This window comes from Paralichthys olivaceus, chromosome 1, assembly GCF_024713975.1.
Source record: "Paralichthys olivaceus isolate ysfri-2021 chromosome 1, ASM2471397v2, whole genome shotgun sequence".
NCBI classification, from domain to species: Eukaryota; Metazoa; Chordata; class Actinopteri; order Pleuronectiformes; family Paralichthyidae; genus Paralichthys; species Paralichthys olivaceus.
Genome location: NC_091093.1, coordinates 30,610,596 through 30,624,635, shown reverse-complemented (window position 1 = coordinate 30,624,635; position 14,040 = coordinate 30,610,596). Strand labels below are relative to the sequence as shown.

Genomic DNA, 14,040 nt, shown 5'->3' with positions numbered 1-14,040 from the left:
ATGTGTCACTGGGGCTTTCTCACCTGACAGTAGAATGTGACTACACTGACCCCTTGTGGTCAAATCACATTTCCCCATTGTACATGTAAATAAACACACAGAGTTTCTGTTTGCAAAGACCAAAAGATCAATTATCTTATCTCATCTTATCTTATCTTATCTTATCTTATCTTATAGATGGTGTTTTCACCCAGTCAGATTCTTCATTGTTTGTGTGTCTGTGTGTGTGTTTTTGTGCACAGCTATAAAACATTATAAGATTTTACACATTAATAAAATATAAAACATTAAAATGATAAATATTTTTTAGGTCTACTTAAATAACATTTAAAATAAAAACTTCCTCCACTGCTGCTCTCTGATGTGATTCGTTGACAATAAGAAAATATTGTGTGTTTTCTGGCCGTTGTTCTTTAACACACGCTAAAGGTGACATTTTGTTATAATGGTTTAAAAACTCGGACACAAAAACAAACACAAATAAAACAAGAGAAGGTGCAGCTCAATATAAAAACATTCACAATGTGAACTTCCTTTATAAAACTCAACAGAAAACATTTTCTGCTTTTATAAAGCAAAACGTTTTCTTGGTTCCTCATCACATCCAAAGTTAAACTCTCGCGTGTTGCCATGACAACGTCTGACCTGCTGAGGGCGGAGCTTGAGGATCATCGCTCTGTCCAAACGTCTCTCAGTGTCTCTCACTCAGATCATCGATCACACAGGAAACTAAATATCGACCAATCAGATAATCAATAAATGTCCTGATCTTGTTTTCAGACGTTGATGGTCTCTCCTGTGGCGCCACCTTCTGGTCACATTCTGCAGTTTCTTGCTCCACTATTGTTCAAACTTGAAGAATCAATAAAAATGTTTTTTTTATGTTGTGGCTGTAATGATCTATGCTGCCTGTAGGGGGGGTAGTATTGCTACAGGCTGTTAATACTGTAATTCTTCACCACAGGAAGTCGTGTTGAAAAGATTCAAGTAGCAGCAGGCGTCAGCGAGTCCTGGTTTACAGTCGTGTCCTCACAGTGCTGCTCTGAGGTCATGTGACCACATCACATCAGGTGATTGGATTAAAGCAGTCGCACAGTTCAGCTCCTGCTGTCGTCCTCATGTAAAGAGACGTAAAGAGTCGAGAGGACAACGTCATTCAAAAGATTCTGTCATAACCTCTAAGTCAGGGTTACAGTCAGGGTCATTCAGGGTCATTCAGGGTCATTCAGGGTCAGAGTCAGGGTCATTCAGGGTCAGAGTCAGGGTCATTCAGGGTCATTCAGGGTCATTCAGCGTCAGAGTCAGGGTCATTCAGGGTCATTCAGGGTCAGAGTCAGGGTCAGAGTCAGGGTCATTCAGCGTCAGAGTCAGGGTCATTCAGGGTCATTCAGGGTCATTCAGCGTCAGGGTTGAACCCTCTGAACGACAGTGACTTCACACTTCATGTTCTGTCGGTCTGGTTCTCAGGCATCGTCCAGACGAGCAGGTCACATGTCTTCGTACAGCAGCATGCCGTTGAAGATGGTGAGTGGCTCCACGGAGTGGGGGAGTTTCCCTATCACCAAGTCGATGCAGACTGTGTCCCGAGTCTGCAGAGGCAGGATGATGTTGAAGACGGCCAGAGAGCCTGGAGGGGTCTTAGCCTCGGCCACAGGATTGTTCTCCAGGCCTTCGGGCTGGTAGCCTCCAGAGTCCACGCGGGCCATGCCGTAATTAGACTTTGACAGAACTGCCTCGATTTTCTCGTTCTTATGACCCGTCAGGATGGCGCTGAAGAAGTAATGTCCGTCTACCGGAGCAGTGAAAACACCTGGAGGAGACAGTTTCACAGAGAGACACCAGATCAACCTTCAAAATCTTACTAAATATCTCCGTCCAGACAAGAACACAGAGACTACAAACACTCAAACAGCCGGCCAGTAGGTGGCGATTCAATCTACCATCAACGATCTTTCAAATACCAGAGAAGAACATGGTGAACCTGCTCAGTGAACTAAAGACTCGTTTATTCCGACTTCACAGAACGAGAAGAGAAACGTAACCGTCACTGTCACTTACTCATGCGTCCTGTACGTTGGCAGGATTGTTAAATCATCCACTAGGGGGCAGCACAGGGTTTTCAACAAGAAACAACTTCACTGTTTTCATGAGTTACAGTTACATATTATCATTATTATATATTTTATATGTTCTTTTCTTTTCAACTGTTGCATTGATTAAACTATTTTATACAAACGTCTTAACATTTAGTTAGACAGACAAACTGACGACAGAGACACACTCAGGAGCTGGGGATCGAACCAACAACCCTGTGACGAGTGGACGACCGTTGTTCTACCTGTTCTCGGGTCATAAAAGTCTCCTTCATTCACAAAGATCTTATCGAAGACGATGGTCCCAGGTTTGTCCACAGGGACAGTGAGGGCAGCAGAGAAGGACAGTCTGGGGACATGAGCGTCAGCACCAGGCAGACCTGAGAACACACAAACACACACACGTATAAACGCACACATACATGTATAAACACACAAACACACACACACAAACAAACACACACACGTATAAACACACATTTATAAACACACAAACACACACACACACACGTATAAACACACATGTATATAAAACATCACATACCTGTTTCACCTTTGGGACCTGGAAGAACCAAATCACATGTTAGAAACATACATGTTTACATACATGTGCGTGTTCATATGAACTGAAATAGATAAACTTTGTATCTATACTCATTGAAAATTCTCCTTCTATATTGAAGATGTTAACATTTTTTCCTCTAAATGAAAAACATCCGTCTCACCAGGAAAACCTCGAGCTCCGTTCTGTCCTTGTTGTCCAAGAGGTCCTGGGGGCCCCTGGGGGCCCGGCAGCCCATTGAAGCCTCTTTCACCAGGTGGTCCTGGGGGTCCAGGCAGGCCTGTGTAATTATATGATAAAATAAAATGAAATCACAACGAAGTAGAAGCTGCTTCACTGACGTTCATCATCATCAAATGTTACAGTTTTATTCACAGTGTGAAGAAAACGCTGACTCCTGCGTCTCTGCTTCATGTAAATAAAGTTCTGTGGGTTTGAACATGTCACCGACAGGAAGCATCATCACTGCTCAAGTGTAGAAAAAGAAAACTTGTATATGGAAAATGAAGAGTTGACGTGAACAGAGAGAGAACAGTCGTGTGTTACTGACTAACAAACCAACAAACTAACAAACAAACCAACAAACCAACAAACTAACAAACTAACAAACCAACAAACTAATAAACTAATAAACTAACAAACCAACCATCTTATGAACAGGAGTGACAACATGATAAATAATAACATAATAAAACAAACGGTCCAGCTCACCGCTCAGGTTCTGCTCAGAGAGACTCTGATGATCTTTGAGGACGTGGTTGACGCTTGAGTTCAGGTTCTTCATCCGACTCTGGACGTCGTCCTGATTCTTCTGAATAACGTCCAGGATTCCTCCGTGATGCAGGACGGTGTCGTTCAGACCGGAGACACATGTCCACAAACTAGACACGTGTCGATTCAGTCCTGAACACGGAATAATTAAAACATGCCGATGTGGAACACGTTGACTCAATCAGTCAGTCAGATCATATAATATTTTATAATATATGTACAGCCCATATTCACAAATCACAGTTTGTCTCACAGATTTTAACAAAGAGCAACATCCTCTGTTCTTATGAACGTTTGAACGTGTGAAGAATAAAAAGCTCCATCAGGAGAAACTGTACCTTCCTTGATCTTGTGGATTGAGTCCGAGACGCCGTCCAGTCGCCCACAGACGCCTTCCAGCTTCGACAGCCTCTTCTCCAGCCCGTCTCCAGACCTCTTACAGTCGCCCATCTCCACCAGCAGCGTGCTCTCAAACCGCCGCACGTCACGATCCAACCCGTCCAAACGGTCCCGGCTCTCCTCCATGTGCTCCGTCACCTCCAGCTGGATTTTGTCCAGCTCGGAGATGATTTTATCTTTGGTGTTTCCTGGTGGGAGGCAGAGGATGAATGAGGGACCGTCAGCTGGGGAAGGTGCAGTTACGACGACATCGAGTTGGACTCACCGAGGTCAGTGATGACGCTGCCGTGTTTCTGCATCGTGTGTTCGATTCCCTTCAGGGTGTCATTGATGGAGCTGAAAGTGAGGACGACCTCGGACAGTTCTCCCTGCAGCGTCTTCAGCTGGTTGTTGTTGATGGAGCCTCCAATCACACTGTGGCCGTCTAGTGGCTTCGCAGAATCCAGCCCAGTTCCACCTTCACTGGGACCAGATCCACCAGAACCACCAGATCCACCAGAACCACCAGAACCACCAGAACTGCCAGATCCTCCAGAACCACCAGATCCTCCAGATCCACCAGATCCTCCAGCTCCACCAGATTCTCCAGATCCTCCACCTGTTGAATGTTTCAGTCTAAACTCAGTGACGTGACATCACAACATTTGTCAGCTGCCCTGTGTTACGGTGATGTGGGCGTGTCAGAGCTGCTCTTACATCGGCTGCTACACCTCCTGACGTCATCTCGCAGCAGGCGGACATCGTCCTGCAGGTGTGAGCACATCTGGGAGCAGCCATCTTTCTCTGATTCCACTCTGACCTGGAGTCTGTTGATGTGGCTCTGCATGCGCCAAAGTGCATCCTGGGAGTGATTCTTCAGCCTCCGCAGCTCCTCCTCCACCTTCCTGCAGAGGTCACAGTCGTGTCCCAGCGTCTCCACCTCCGTCACAATTCTGTTGAAGTGTTCTCCGTGATCGCCCGTCAGAGCCTTGATCTTACGAACGTCGTGACTCAAGTCCACAACCTGGAAATCACTTTACATGTTAATATATTTTCTACTTCGTTTATACATATAACTCTATATATAACTCTCTTTAGAGCTCCTCAACTACATGTAACTACTTTTATAACTCTATAACTATTTCTAACTCTATATACAACTATTTATACCTCTGTGTGTACTTTCTATACAACTCTAAAAATTCTCTAAACTCTCTCTATAAAACTCTAAATATAACTCTATAAATACCTCTCTGTGTTACAGCATAACAATAAAAACTCTCTGTGTATCTAGAAATATATATAACTCCATAAGTAACTCTATATAATTTGACTTATTTGATGTATAATATAACTGTATGACTCTGTATAACTATATATCTCATCAGTTCTGACGTCGCTGATCTCTGAGTTTTTCAGGAACAGATGTTTATACGTGGTTAAATCTACCTTATCGTACAGAGAGTCTCCCGACACCGACAGGTCTTTGAGTCGAGTGTTGAAATGTTGAATCTTATCCTCGTTGGCCACGACTCTCCACGCCAACGATTTCTCTGTGGTGTTTTCTCCTCCAATCCCAGGTAACCTTCCTCCTGTTCCTCCCCTGTTCCCTCCTCCTGGAATTACTCCTCCTCCCCAGGTTCCTCCCTCTCCTCGGTCACCTCCTCCTCCTCCTCCCCGGCTTCCTCCCTCTCCTCCTCCTCCTCCCCAGCTTCCTCCATCTCCTCCTCCTCCCCCCCAGCTTCCTCCCTCTCCTCGGTCACCTACTCCTCCTCCTCCTCCCCGGCTTCCTCCATCTCCTCCTCCTCCCCCCCAGCTTCCTCCCGCTCCTCGGTCACCTCCTCTTCCTCCCTCGCTTCCTCCATCTCCTCCTCTTCCTCCCCAGCTTCCTCCCGCTCCTCGGTCACCTCCTCCTCCTCCCTGGCTTCCTCCCTCTCCTCCTCCTCCTCCTCCTCCCTGGCCTCCTCCCTCTCCCCCTCCTCCACAGCTGCACTGCTCCAGCCTCCGGATGATGAGGGAGGTGTTGTTTTCCAGCTTCAACAGTGTCTTGTCCTGGTCGCTCACTCGGTTCTTCACCAGCCCCACGTCCAGCTCCACATCTGCGATCCTGAAGGCCTGGTCATCAAACCGGTCCAGGAACACCGTCCTCAGGTCCGTCACTTCTTTATGGATGTAGTCTTTCAAGTCGTTCTCCAGGTACGAACAGCTCTGCTCGGTCTGCTGCACTGTGTTGTTGACCCGCCGCTCCACGTCTCTTAGGCGATTGTCCAACATGTCCTCAGTCACCACAACATCTCTTCCACGTCCACCGATTCCACCGCTGCCACCAAACCCTCCTCCTTGGGTCCCAGTGTTCTGACTGTTGCCGCCTCCTGCTCCCCCGAGCGTCTTATCCAGGCGGTTCTGTAGGACGTCGAAGTTCTCTGAGGCCGAGCTGATCTTACGCTCAGCATCGGTGATGCGGTTTTGGAGGTCATTGACGGTGCTGCAGCATCCTTGCAAACGAACCACGTCCCGCCGCAGCACGTCCAGTCCCTGGCCATAACGAACGTCCATGACGTTCAGCTGCTTCTCCAGAGCTCGAATCCGCTCTCGGTCCTCGAGCTGCTGTCGGCGCAGATCCTCCACACCGGCCTGGAAAACACACGGCAGTGAATTTAATCTGACTCAACTAAAAGTACCAGTTTTACTTCAGCTACAGTTTGTTTGGTCACTGACGTCTGCTCCTGTCTTACAACCAACTCACAAACAAACCAACCAACCAACTCACAAACAAAACAAATCATCAGGGTTTTTTTTTACAGTTAGAAATATGCTGCATTTCATGGAACGTGTAAACCTCGTTCACCACTTCACATTTCCTCTTGTTAACTGAGTTGTTACAGTGAAACATTAAAAAACATTAAGCTGAGCATTTGGTTGTGATTTGAGATTTCGGTTGTGTTGACGTGTTGACGTCTTTCTGTTTAAAACAGGCAGAAAACAAGGAAATGTTGCTTCACACGTGACTGTAGTCACATCCTGACCAGCAGGGGGCGCTGTGGTATATTGACTGCAGTTTCCTGATACCTGACAGGAGGAGCAGGACAGCGACACCCTGGTTTCTAGTTCCTTCAGGATCTCCTCCTTCAGCGAGTTCAGTTTCCCTCCGCTCACTCCTCCTCCAGACAAACCTCCGTCCAGATCGTTTCCTTTCCCGTTCACCAGGTGGTTGTTGATACTGACCAGAGTTTTATCATGAGCCTGTCGGAGGAGACAAAGCCGACATGAACACAGCTACACAAACAACTGAGGTGGATCTGTCATCATACAATGTTAAACATAATCTGATGATCTGTGTAACAGGATCTGATCTGTCAGGATCTCACTGAGGAATCAAACCTCTGACATTCTGATTAATGGACGACCCACTCTAACTCCACATCCGGACCACAGGTAAAGATGGAAAAAGGAAAAAGCTGTGACACCTGTGTTCGATTGTCCAGTTGGTCCAGTTTGGTCTGGATGCTGTGAATCGTCTCTTTAATCTCTGGCTGAGCAGCATCAGCAGGGTTTCTTCCTCCTGACGAGCCTCCGCCTCCTCCTCCTCCTCCTCCTCTTCCTCCTCCGCCGACAGACGGATTGTTCAGGGTGGACTGCAGGTCCTGGACGATCCTGGTCAGACTCTGGATCTTCTCCTCCAGTTGCCTCATCTTCTCATTCTCAACTTTTCCTTCAAAAATAAAAAGAAGCAACAGAACAATAACAGGAGCAGTTCATGAAGGTCACCAGCAGAGGTCAGCACAGGTCACATATTACGGCTGTTGTGTGTTGAACTGAGAATAAAAAGTTTCTCGAGTTGGTTTCACAGATCAAACTTAGCAAGAACAACAAGTCTAAAGAATTTAAATACAAAAGTGTTGAGAATCACCCACAAGCATGAGGTCGACCTCAGACCGAGTATGAAGTAAATAAAGTGGTGCCTCATTTAAAATCTTAAAAATAAGATTTTAGACATTTTAAAATAATCCTGAATTTCAGATTCATGTTTAAAAATCTGAGAATAAATGGAAAATAAAATAATAACAGATGAAATCTGTCCAGTGAGAAGTGTCTATGATTAAAGATGAGTCTAAACATTAACGCAGTGACTCCACTCACCACCGTGTCCTCCGCTCTGTCCTGGTCCAGAACCTCCTCCTCCTCCTCCTCCTCCTCCTCCTCCTCCTCCTCCTCCTCCTCCTCCTCCAGGGCTCGTCCCTCCTCCATGTTCAGGTCTGGGCTGTGGTCTGTTGGTGGAGACCTGGGGTCCTGCTCCAGCAGCTGGACCTTCGGAGCAGTCCTCTCCGCTGTAACCATGACAACACTTCCACTCCATCTGCGTCACCATTTTGTAGGCCACCTTGTAGCGCGGCCTCATGTAGGTCCGATAACTGCGGAGATCAGTGACACGTTGGATTTTTAATGTTGAACAGAAAAACTACCACCGTCATCCTGTGACATCATGACGTGTTCGTGTGACATCATGACGTGTTCGTGTGACATCATGACGTGTTCGTGTGACATTTCATGTTCTCAGTAAGAGAGAACGATGTTTTGGTTCCACCTGCACAAACAGGAAGTTAAATCACATAATAAACCTGGACTTGTTCATCCTGTGAATCCACTTGAACTGATGCTGCTGTGACATCACACACTTTCTTTATAGTTTCCTGCCGATCAGAAGATTTTTCTGTATCTGATCTCAGATCTCAGGCAAACTCCTCTTACTTCTCTTCTCCTTCAGTCCACCGCAAATATGTTGGCGAGCGGCTCTCGGCCAATCAGGACTTCTGAAAACTGAAAGTAAAACTTGATTGAATCCATCTGTGGGGCTGCAGGGCAGGTCGACACAGAAGAGAATCACCAGCAGAAACACTGAGGAACAGATGTTAGAATCACTCATGTGAACTGTTTGTTACTATTTACAGTCACGGTGAGCAGGAGGCTCCGTGTGACGACGACTGTGGCCTGATGGTGGCGCTACACAGACAGAAACGATTCCAGTGAACTCCGGGAGCACAGCCGCTAATACCGTCAAATGCAAATAACTACTGACTAACTTACTGATTGTAGAACAGTGATGTCATCATGCACCAACATTCCAGCATGTGTGTGTGTGTGTGTGTGTGTGTGTGTGTGTGTGTGTGTGTGTGTGTGTGTGTGTGTGTGTGTGTGTGTGTGTACTCACACCACCACTCGGCTGCACTGTCCGCTCCCCCAGCTGCAGGGATGATAATCAGGTTTCACATACGTCTCAACTCCGTCCTCGACGACACAACTCACCGTCTTTGTCACCACAAACGAACACCAGTTCCTGTGTCACACACACACACACACACACACACACACACAGTACAACATTGTTGATGTGTGAGGGGTATTGTGGGTAAAAAAACCTCAGGAAATGTTCAGCGCGTGGTGGTGATGTCATCAGTGCGTCTTTTTGTGTTTAAATGAAATTATGATTAAAATTCTCTGGAATCCTGAAAAACAAGCAGGAATTCACTGGTTTTTAAATTTAATGTCCGAACGATTAAATGTAGAAAGAAAATGAATCGAGGAGATTTACAAGTTTGTCATGTTGACGCACGATCAGCGAGACTCAGGAACTTTAAACATTTCAAACGTGTCTTTAATAAAAACTGAATTTATTCTGGGTTTTCATGTAACTTGATTTAAATTGAATTTATAGCAGATGTGTCGAATTGACTTGATGTTTTTCAGCTTGTTCTGAATTAGTCAAATAAAAAGAGAATTCATTTATCATGAACCACGAGAACAAACTGTTTTTATGTGATTTTCTCTTTTTCAACATTCAGTCCTGATCTCACTGTCACGTCTCCACCCTCAGTACCAGGACCAGCTTTGACCTTTGACCTCCACAGACTGACGAGAGGAAACACTCGACCTCGTGAGAGAGTATGTTCGTACACTGGTCTCACATTTCTCGTGCATCTGTTCGTACAAACGATAATCACAAACATTTCCAACTCCAGAGCGGCACTTCTATCTTTGTGAGGACGCTCGTTGACTTAATGCAACACGAACCTCAAACATCTCGACGGAGCCGGTCCTCACAAAGATAGTACACACACAGACACACACAGCGTGATGTCACTCTCTCTACAGGAAATGAGTCATTTAGGCGTTTTTGATGATGAAATCATAGACTTCACTCTGTGTGTGTGTGTGTGTGTGTAAATACACAACACAGACGTCAACTTGTCTCACTCAGAAAATGTTTTATTTAAAATCAATGATATCAATTCGTGACTTTAACGCTGAGTGTTTTAACATCCGGCCTCATGTTTGGATTTCTATCCCTCTTTTACGTTTTGTTCGCACGCTGAGTTTATAGGAACATTTCTGACGTCAGATTCAACAAACGCTTCTAACTTCAAGTGCGTGAATGACGAACATAAACCTGAGGAACGCCGCCTGTGTGTGTTTGAGCGGCGGAAGTTTTGTCTTCAGAGACGAGATGAGAAACTTCACTGAACCAGTGAACTTCACCTGTAACAGCAGCAGATCTTCAAGAGGTGAAAATATAAAATGGAATAAAGAACAATTCTTAAGAAACAAAGAATATGTGAACGATGTAAACATTTCACTACAGGTGGAAATGTTCTCTGTAGAGAAACATTCACGAGTAGGACGTAAACTGAGCTTGAGCCCGAGTACACGAGGGTATAGAAGTAAATATACACATAAAAACACATATCAGCAGAATACAGGGATTTATCGTGTACAATACGAATATGAGTTTGAATAAACTGGTAAAAATAGTCAAATGTGAAATATATATATTTATAAATTATATGTCACAGTAGTGTACTGATGAGTATTATACTATCTATAGTATAAATAAGCATTAACTCACAGTATTATACAATTAGGTATGAATATAAAAACTCTGTAACTGTATATACATGAATATATATATATATATATATATCGTTAAAAAATATTTATGACAGTAAATTTAAAATAAAATAGTAAATTTCAGGTAAGTAATCTGTGTTCTCCAACATTCAACAGGATCATTAATACGTTTAGAGTTAAACACAATAATGTCAACATTATTATGACATCATTTATATATTTAGTTATAATCCAGGATCAGGGTCAGAACCAGGGTCAGGGTCAGGATCAGGATTAGGGTGAGGACCAGAACCAGGATCAGGAGTTTGCCTACATGTCCCCACATTCTAACATTAAGTTTGTTTTAGATCCAAACGTTTGCGTGAGAAGTGTCGTACGCACCTTAAAGACCCGGGTTATAAATAAACGGTGGACTGTGATTGGCTCGTGTGCAGCGATGGGAAAACCAGACGACGTTCCTCAGAGGAACAGACGGAGACGAGAAGGAGCGAGACTTCAGACCCTGAAGATGTATTAACATACTTTATATTTAAATACTTTATATTAACATACTTTATATTAAAATACTTTATATTAAAATACTCTATATTAAAATACTTTATATTTAAATACTTTATATTTAAATACTTCATGTTAAAATACTCTATATTTAAATATTATATTAACACACTTTATATTTAAATACTTTATATTAACATACTTTATATTAACACACTTTATATTTAAATACTCTATATTAAAATACTTTATATTAACATACTTTATATTAACATACTTTATATTAAAATACTTTATATTTAAATACTTTATATTAACATACTTTATATTAACATACTTTATATTAAAATACTCTATATTAAAATACTTTATATTTAAATACTTCATGTTAAAATACTTTATATTTAAATACTTTATATTAACATACTTTATATTGAAATACTTTATATTAAAATACTTTATATTAACATACTTTATATTGAAATACTCTATATTAAAATACTTTATATTTAAATACTTTATATTAACATACTTTATATTTAAATACTTTATATTTAAATACTTTATATTTACATCAGGAGACGCTCCTCTCTACGGAGGCAGCCATGTTTTCTACAGTAGCTCAGACTGGACAAACTAAACCTTTGACGACTGAAGCTGCCACAGGTTCTCTCTGATGTTGGGGGGGGGGGGGGGGGGGGGGGGGGGGCATTCAGCTGCAACGTGACACTTCCCCACTAGATGTCACTAAATGCTACACACTGCACCTTTAAGGGGCTGATGGGAGCCGGCACACGTTCTTGGTTTCAGTGATTTGAAATGACCTGAAACTGCATCCTGAGCTGATGAGAGCTCGTAACCACGGTAACAGCAGAGAGGAGTGCGTGAGGTCAGTCACAGTGACGTCACAGTGACATCACAGTGACATGATCGGAGTTTGATGCATCAAACCTCCGGCACCAGGATTCAAACCAGCAACTTTTAAACACTTCCTCTTCTCTTTCACAATAAAACATCTGTCAGAAAAACCCGACTGAGGTGACGTCACCACCTCCTCCTCCTCCATCACCACCATCATCATCATCATCCTTTCCGTGCACGTGTCATCCTACCTGTGTCTGCTGGCTGCGCGGCCTCCGTGCGCGTGCCCGCCGGTGTACAGGCTGTAGGAAGGTCGCAGCGGGAACGCGCTCTTGGCGTGTCCGCAGGTCCAGAGCGCGAGCAGCAGCAGCGGGAGCGCGGCCATTGCGCTGATCAATAAACAATCAATACACAATCAATACTGCGATCGATCCTCTCATCTCCATGGAGACCAGATCCGTGTCCTCCAGGTCCGGTTCTAATGATCCATGATCCGGATTCTGGTCCAGACTCAAGCTGCTCCGGTTCGAGTCCCGCTGCTCCTCCTCTGCAACGTTAGTCCGGTTTAATCCCCCTTTAATCCGGTTCAATCCCAGTTTAATCCGGTTTGATCGGTGAGGTTCGGTCTGAGTTTGTTCATCAGAACTTTTCATGTGAAACAAAGAAAACGTTGCGACAGATTGAAGCAGCTGCTCCTCCTCTTCATCACCCCCCCCACCCCCCCACCCCAAACTGTCCCCGCCCCTCCCACAGGAGAAACCAGACACGTGCGCGTCTGCAGCCTCACCTGCTGATCCAGGACCTGGTCCCGGTTCTGATCCTGGTCCTGGTTCTGGTCCTGGTCCGGATCTCCAGTCTTCATCACGGTCCTGGTCTCATCACCGAGTCCTGATCTTGTCCATCACTCTTTGTCCAAGCTGTAAGTTTAATCAGTGACATGTTTGTGAGAAATATCACGTTCAAATAAACATTTACACAAATTAAAGCTCCAAACGAATCAAACACAACATTTAACATGTGAGGATGAAAATGCAACAAGTGACCGGATGTACAACAACAACAGATAATCCGAAACATATTCAATTAAATGATGAGAAACTGGATTTTAAAAAACTTTAAAAAGTTCTTGAGTTTGTTTTTTCTTTATGTTCTAAACCAGATTTTCAAAAATCTAAAGATTCTTGATGGTCAGTCAACGATAAATGTATTTTTTACATTTATAAACTGGATCTATTTACATTTATTTACACTTTGAGGAAATCTTACAAAAGAAAAATGAACCTTTTTAACATTCTTGCAATAATAAATTCATTATTTTAAATGAAATGATAACTGAGAGTAAAAGTTAAACTCATGTGACTCTAAAGAAGATTAAACTTTGTCTCCGTTTCTGTTCAGTGACTTTTCACCTCCACTGGAAACTTCCTCAAGTTAAAGGATGTTTCATATCAGCTTCTCCTAAAATAACCACACACACACACACACACACACACACACACACACACACACACACACACACACACACACACACACTGATGATAACAAACTGTCTCTGGAAGCTTGTTGTTCACTGGGTGTGTTTGATTTGTGTCACTGAACATTTCCACTGGGTGGGGCATTAAATCACAAATTCTTTGACCTTGATGTAAATTTTGTTTTTTGTCCACAGTGAAGTAAAACATTACGAACGTTCAAGGCTTTATTTCTATGAACCGCTGAGGCCCGGCTCCGTCAGGGGCCCCACAGACCCTCAGGGGCCCACAGACCCTCAGGGGCCCCACAACCACAGCAGCCGTGATAAGAATTTTACTTATGGTTTTATTATTGAGACAATTTGAAACTGAAAGCAGATTGATCATCCCACTCTTGAACCTGGGGCCTACATTACCCACAATGCACATGGACGACTCAGTGATTTGGAACATGAAGAATAATTCAGATGAATCCGTCTTTTCAGAATAAAATCTAAACGTG

General features: G+C 43.8%; 1 protein-coding gene across 1 annotated transcript; it reads right to left on the bottom strand.

Moving 5' to 3' along the window:
* Positions 1-502: 502 nt before the first annotated feature.
* LOC109644494 (EMILIN-1-A-like) lies at positions 503-12,755 on the bottom strand. Its single transcript, XM_069527396.1, has 15 exons — positions 12,318-12,755; positions 9,014-9,139; positions 8,033-8,216; positions 7,945-8,002; positions 7,272-7,516; positions 6,874-7,047; positions 5,254-6,438; positions 4,522-4,828; positions 4,091-4,423; positions 3,765-4,013; positions 3,367-3,558; positions 2,819-2,935; positions 2,638-2,655; positions 2,339-2,473; positions 503-1,810 (listed from the first exon to the last, which is right to left on the bottom strand). Exons 1-15 carry the CDS (start codon positions 12,449-12,451, stop codon positions 1,488-1,490), a joined length of 3,780 nt encoding a protein of 1,259 aa, XP_069383497.1. The 5' UTR covers positions 12,452-12,755; the 3' UTR covers positions 503-1,487.
* Positions 12,756-14,040: the final 1,285 nt, after the last annotated feature.

Excerpts from the sequence above, each read along its gene's own strand:
- LOC109644494 (XM_069527396.1), bottom strand. The coding sequence starts at position 12,451 with ATGGCCGCGCTCCCGCTGCTGCTGCTCGCGCTCTGGACCTGCGGACAC. Across the intron at positions 7,517-7,944 it reads ACAGAGCGGAGGACACGGTG|GAAAAGTTGAGAATGAGAAG; the intron begins GTGAGTGGAGTC and ends TTATTTTTGAAG. Across the intron at positions 4,014-4,090 it reads CAGCGTCATCACTGACCTCG|GAAACACCAAAGATAAAATC; the intron begins GTGAGTCCAACT and ends GCCTCCCACCAG.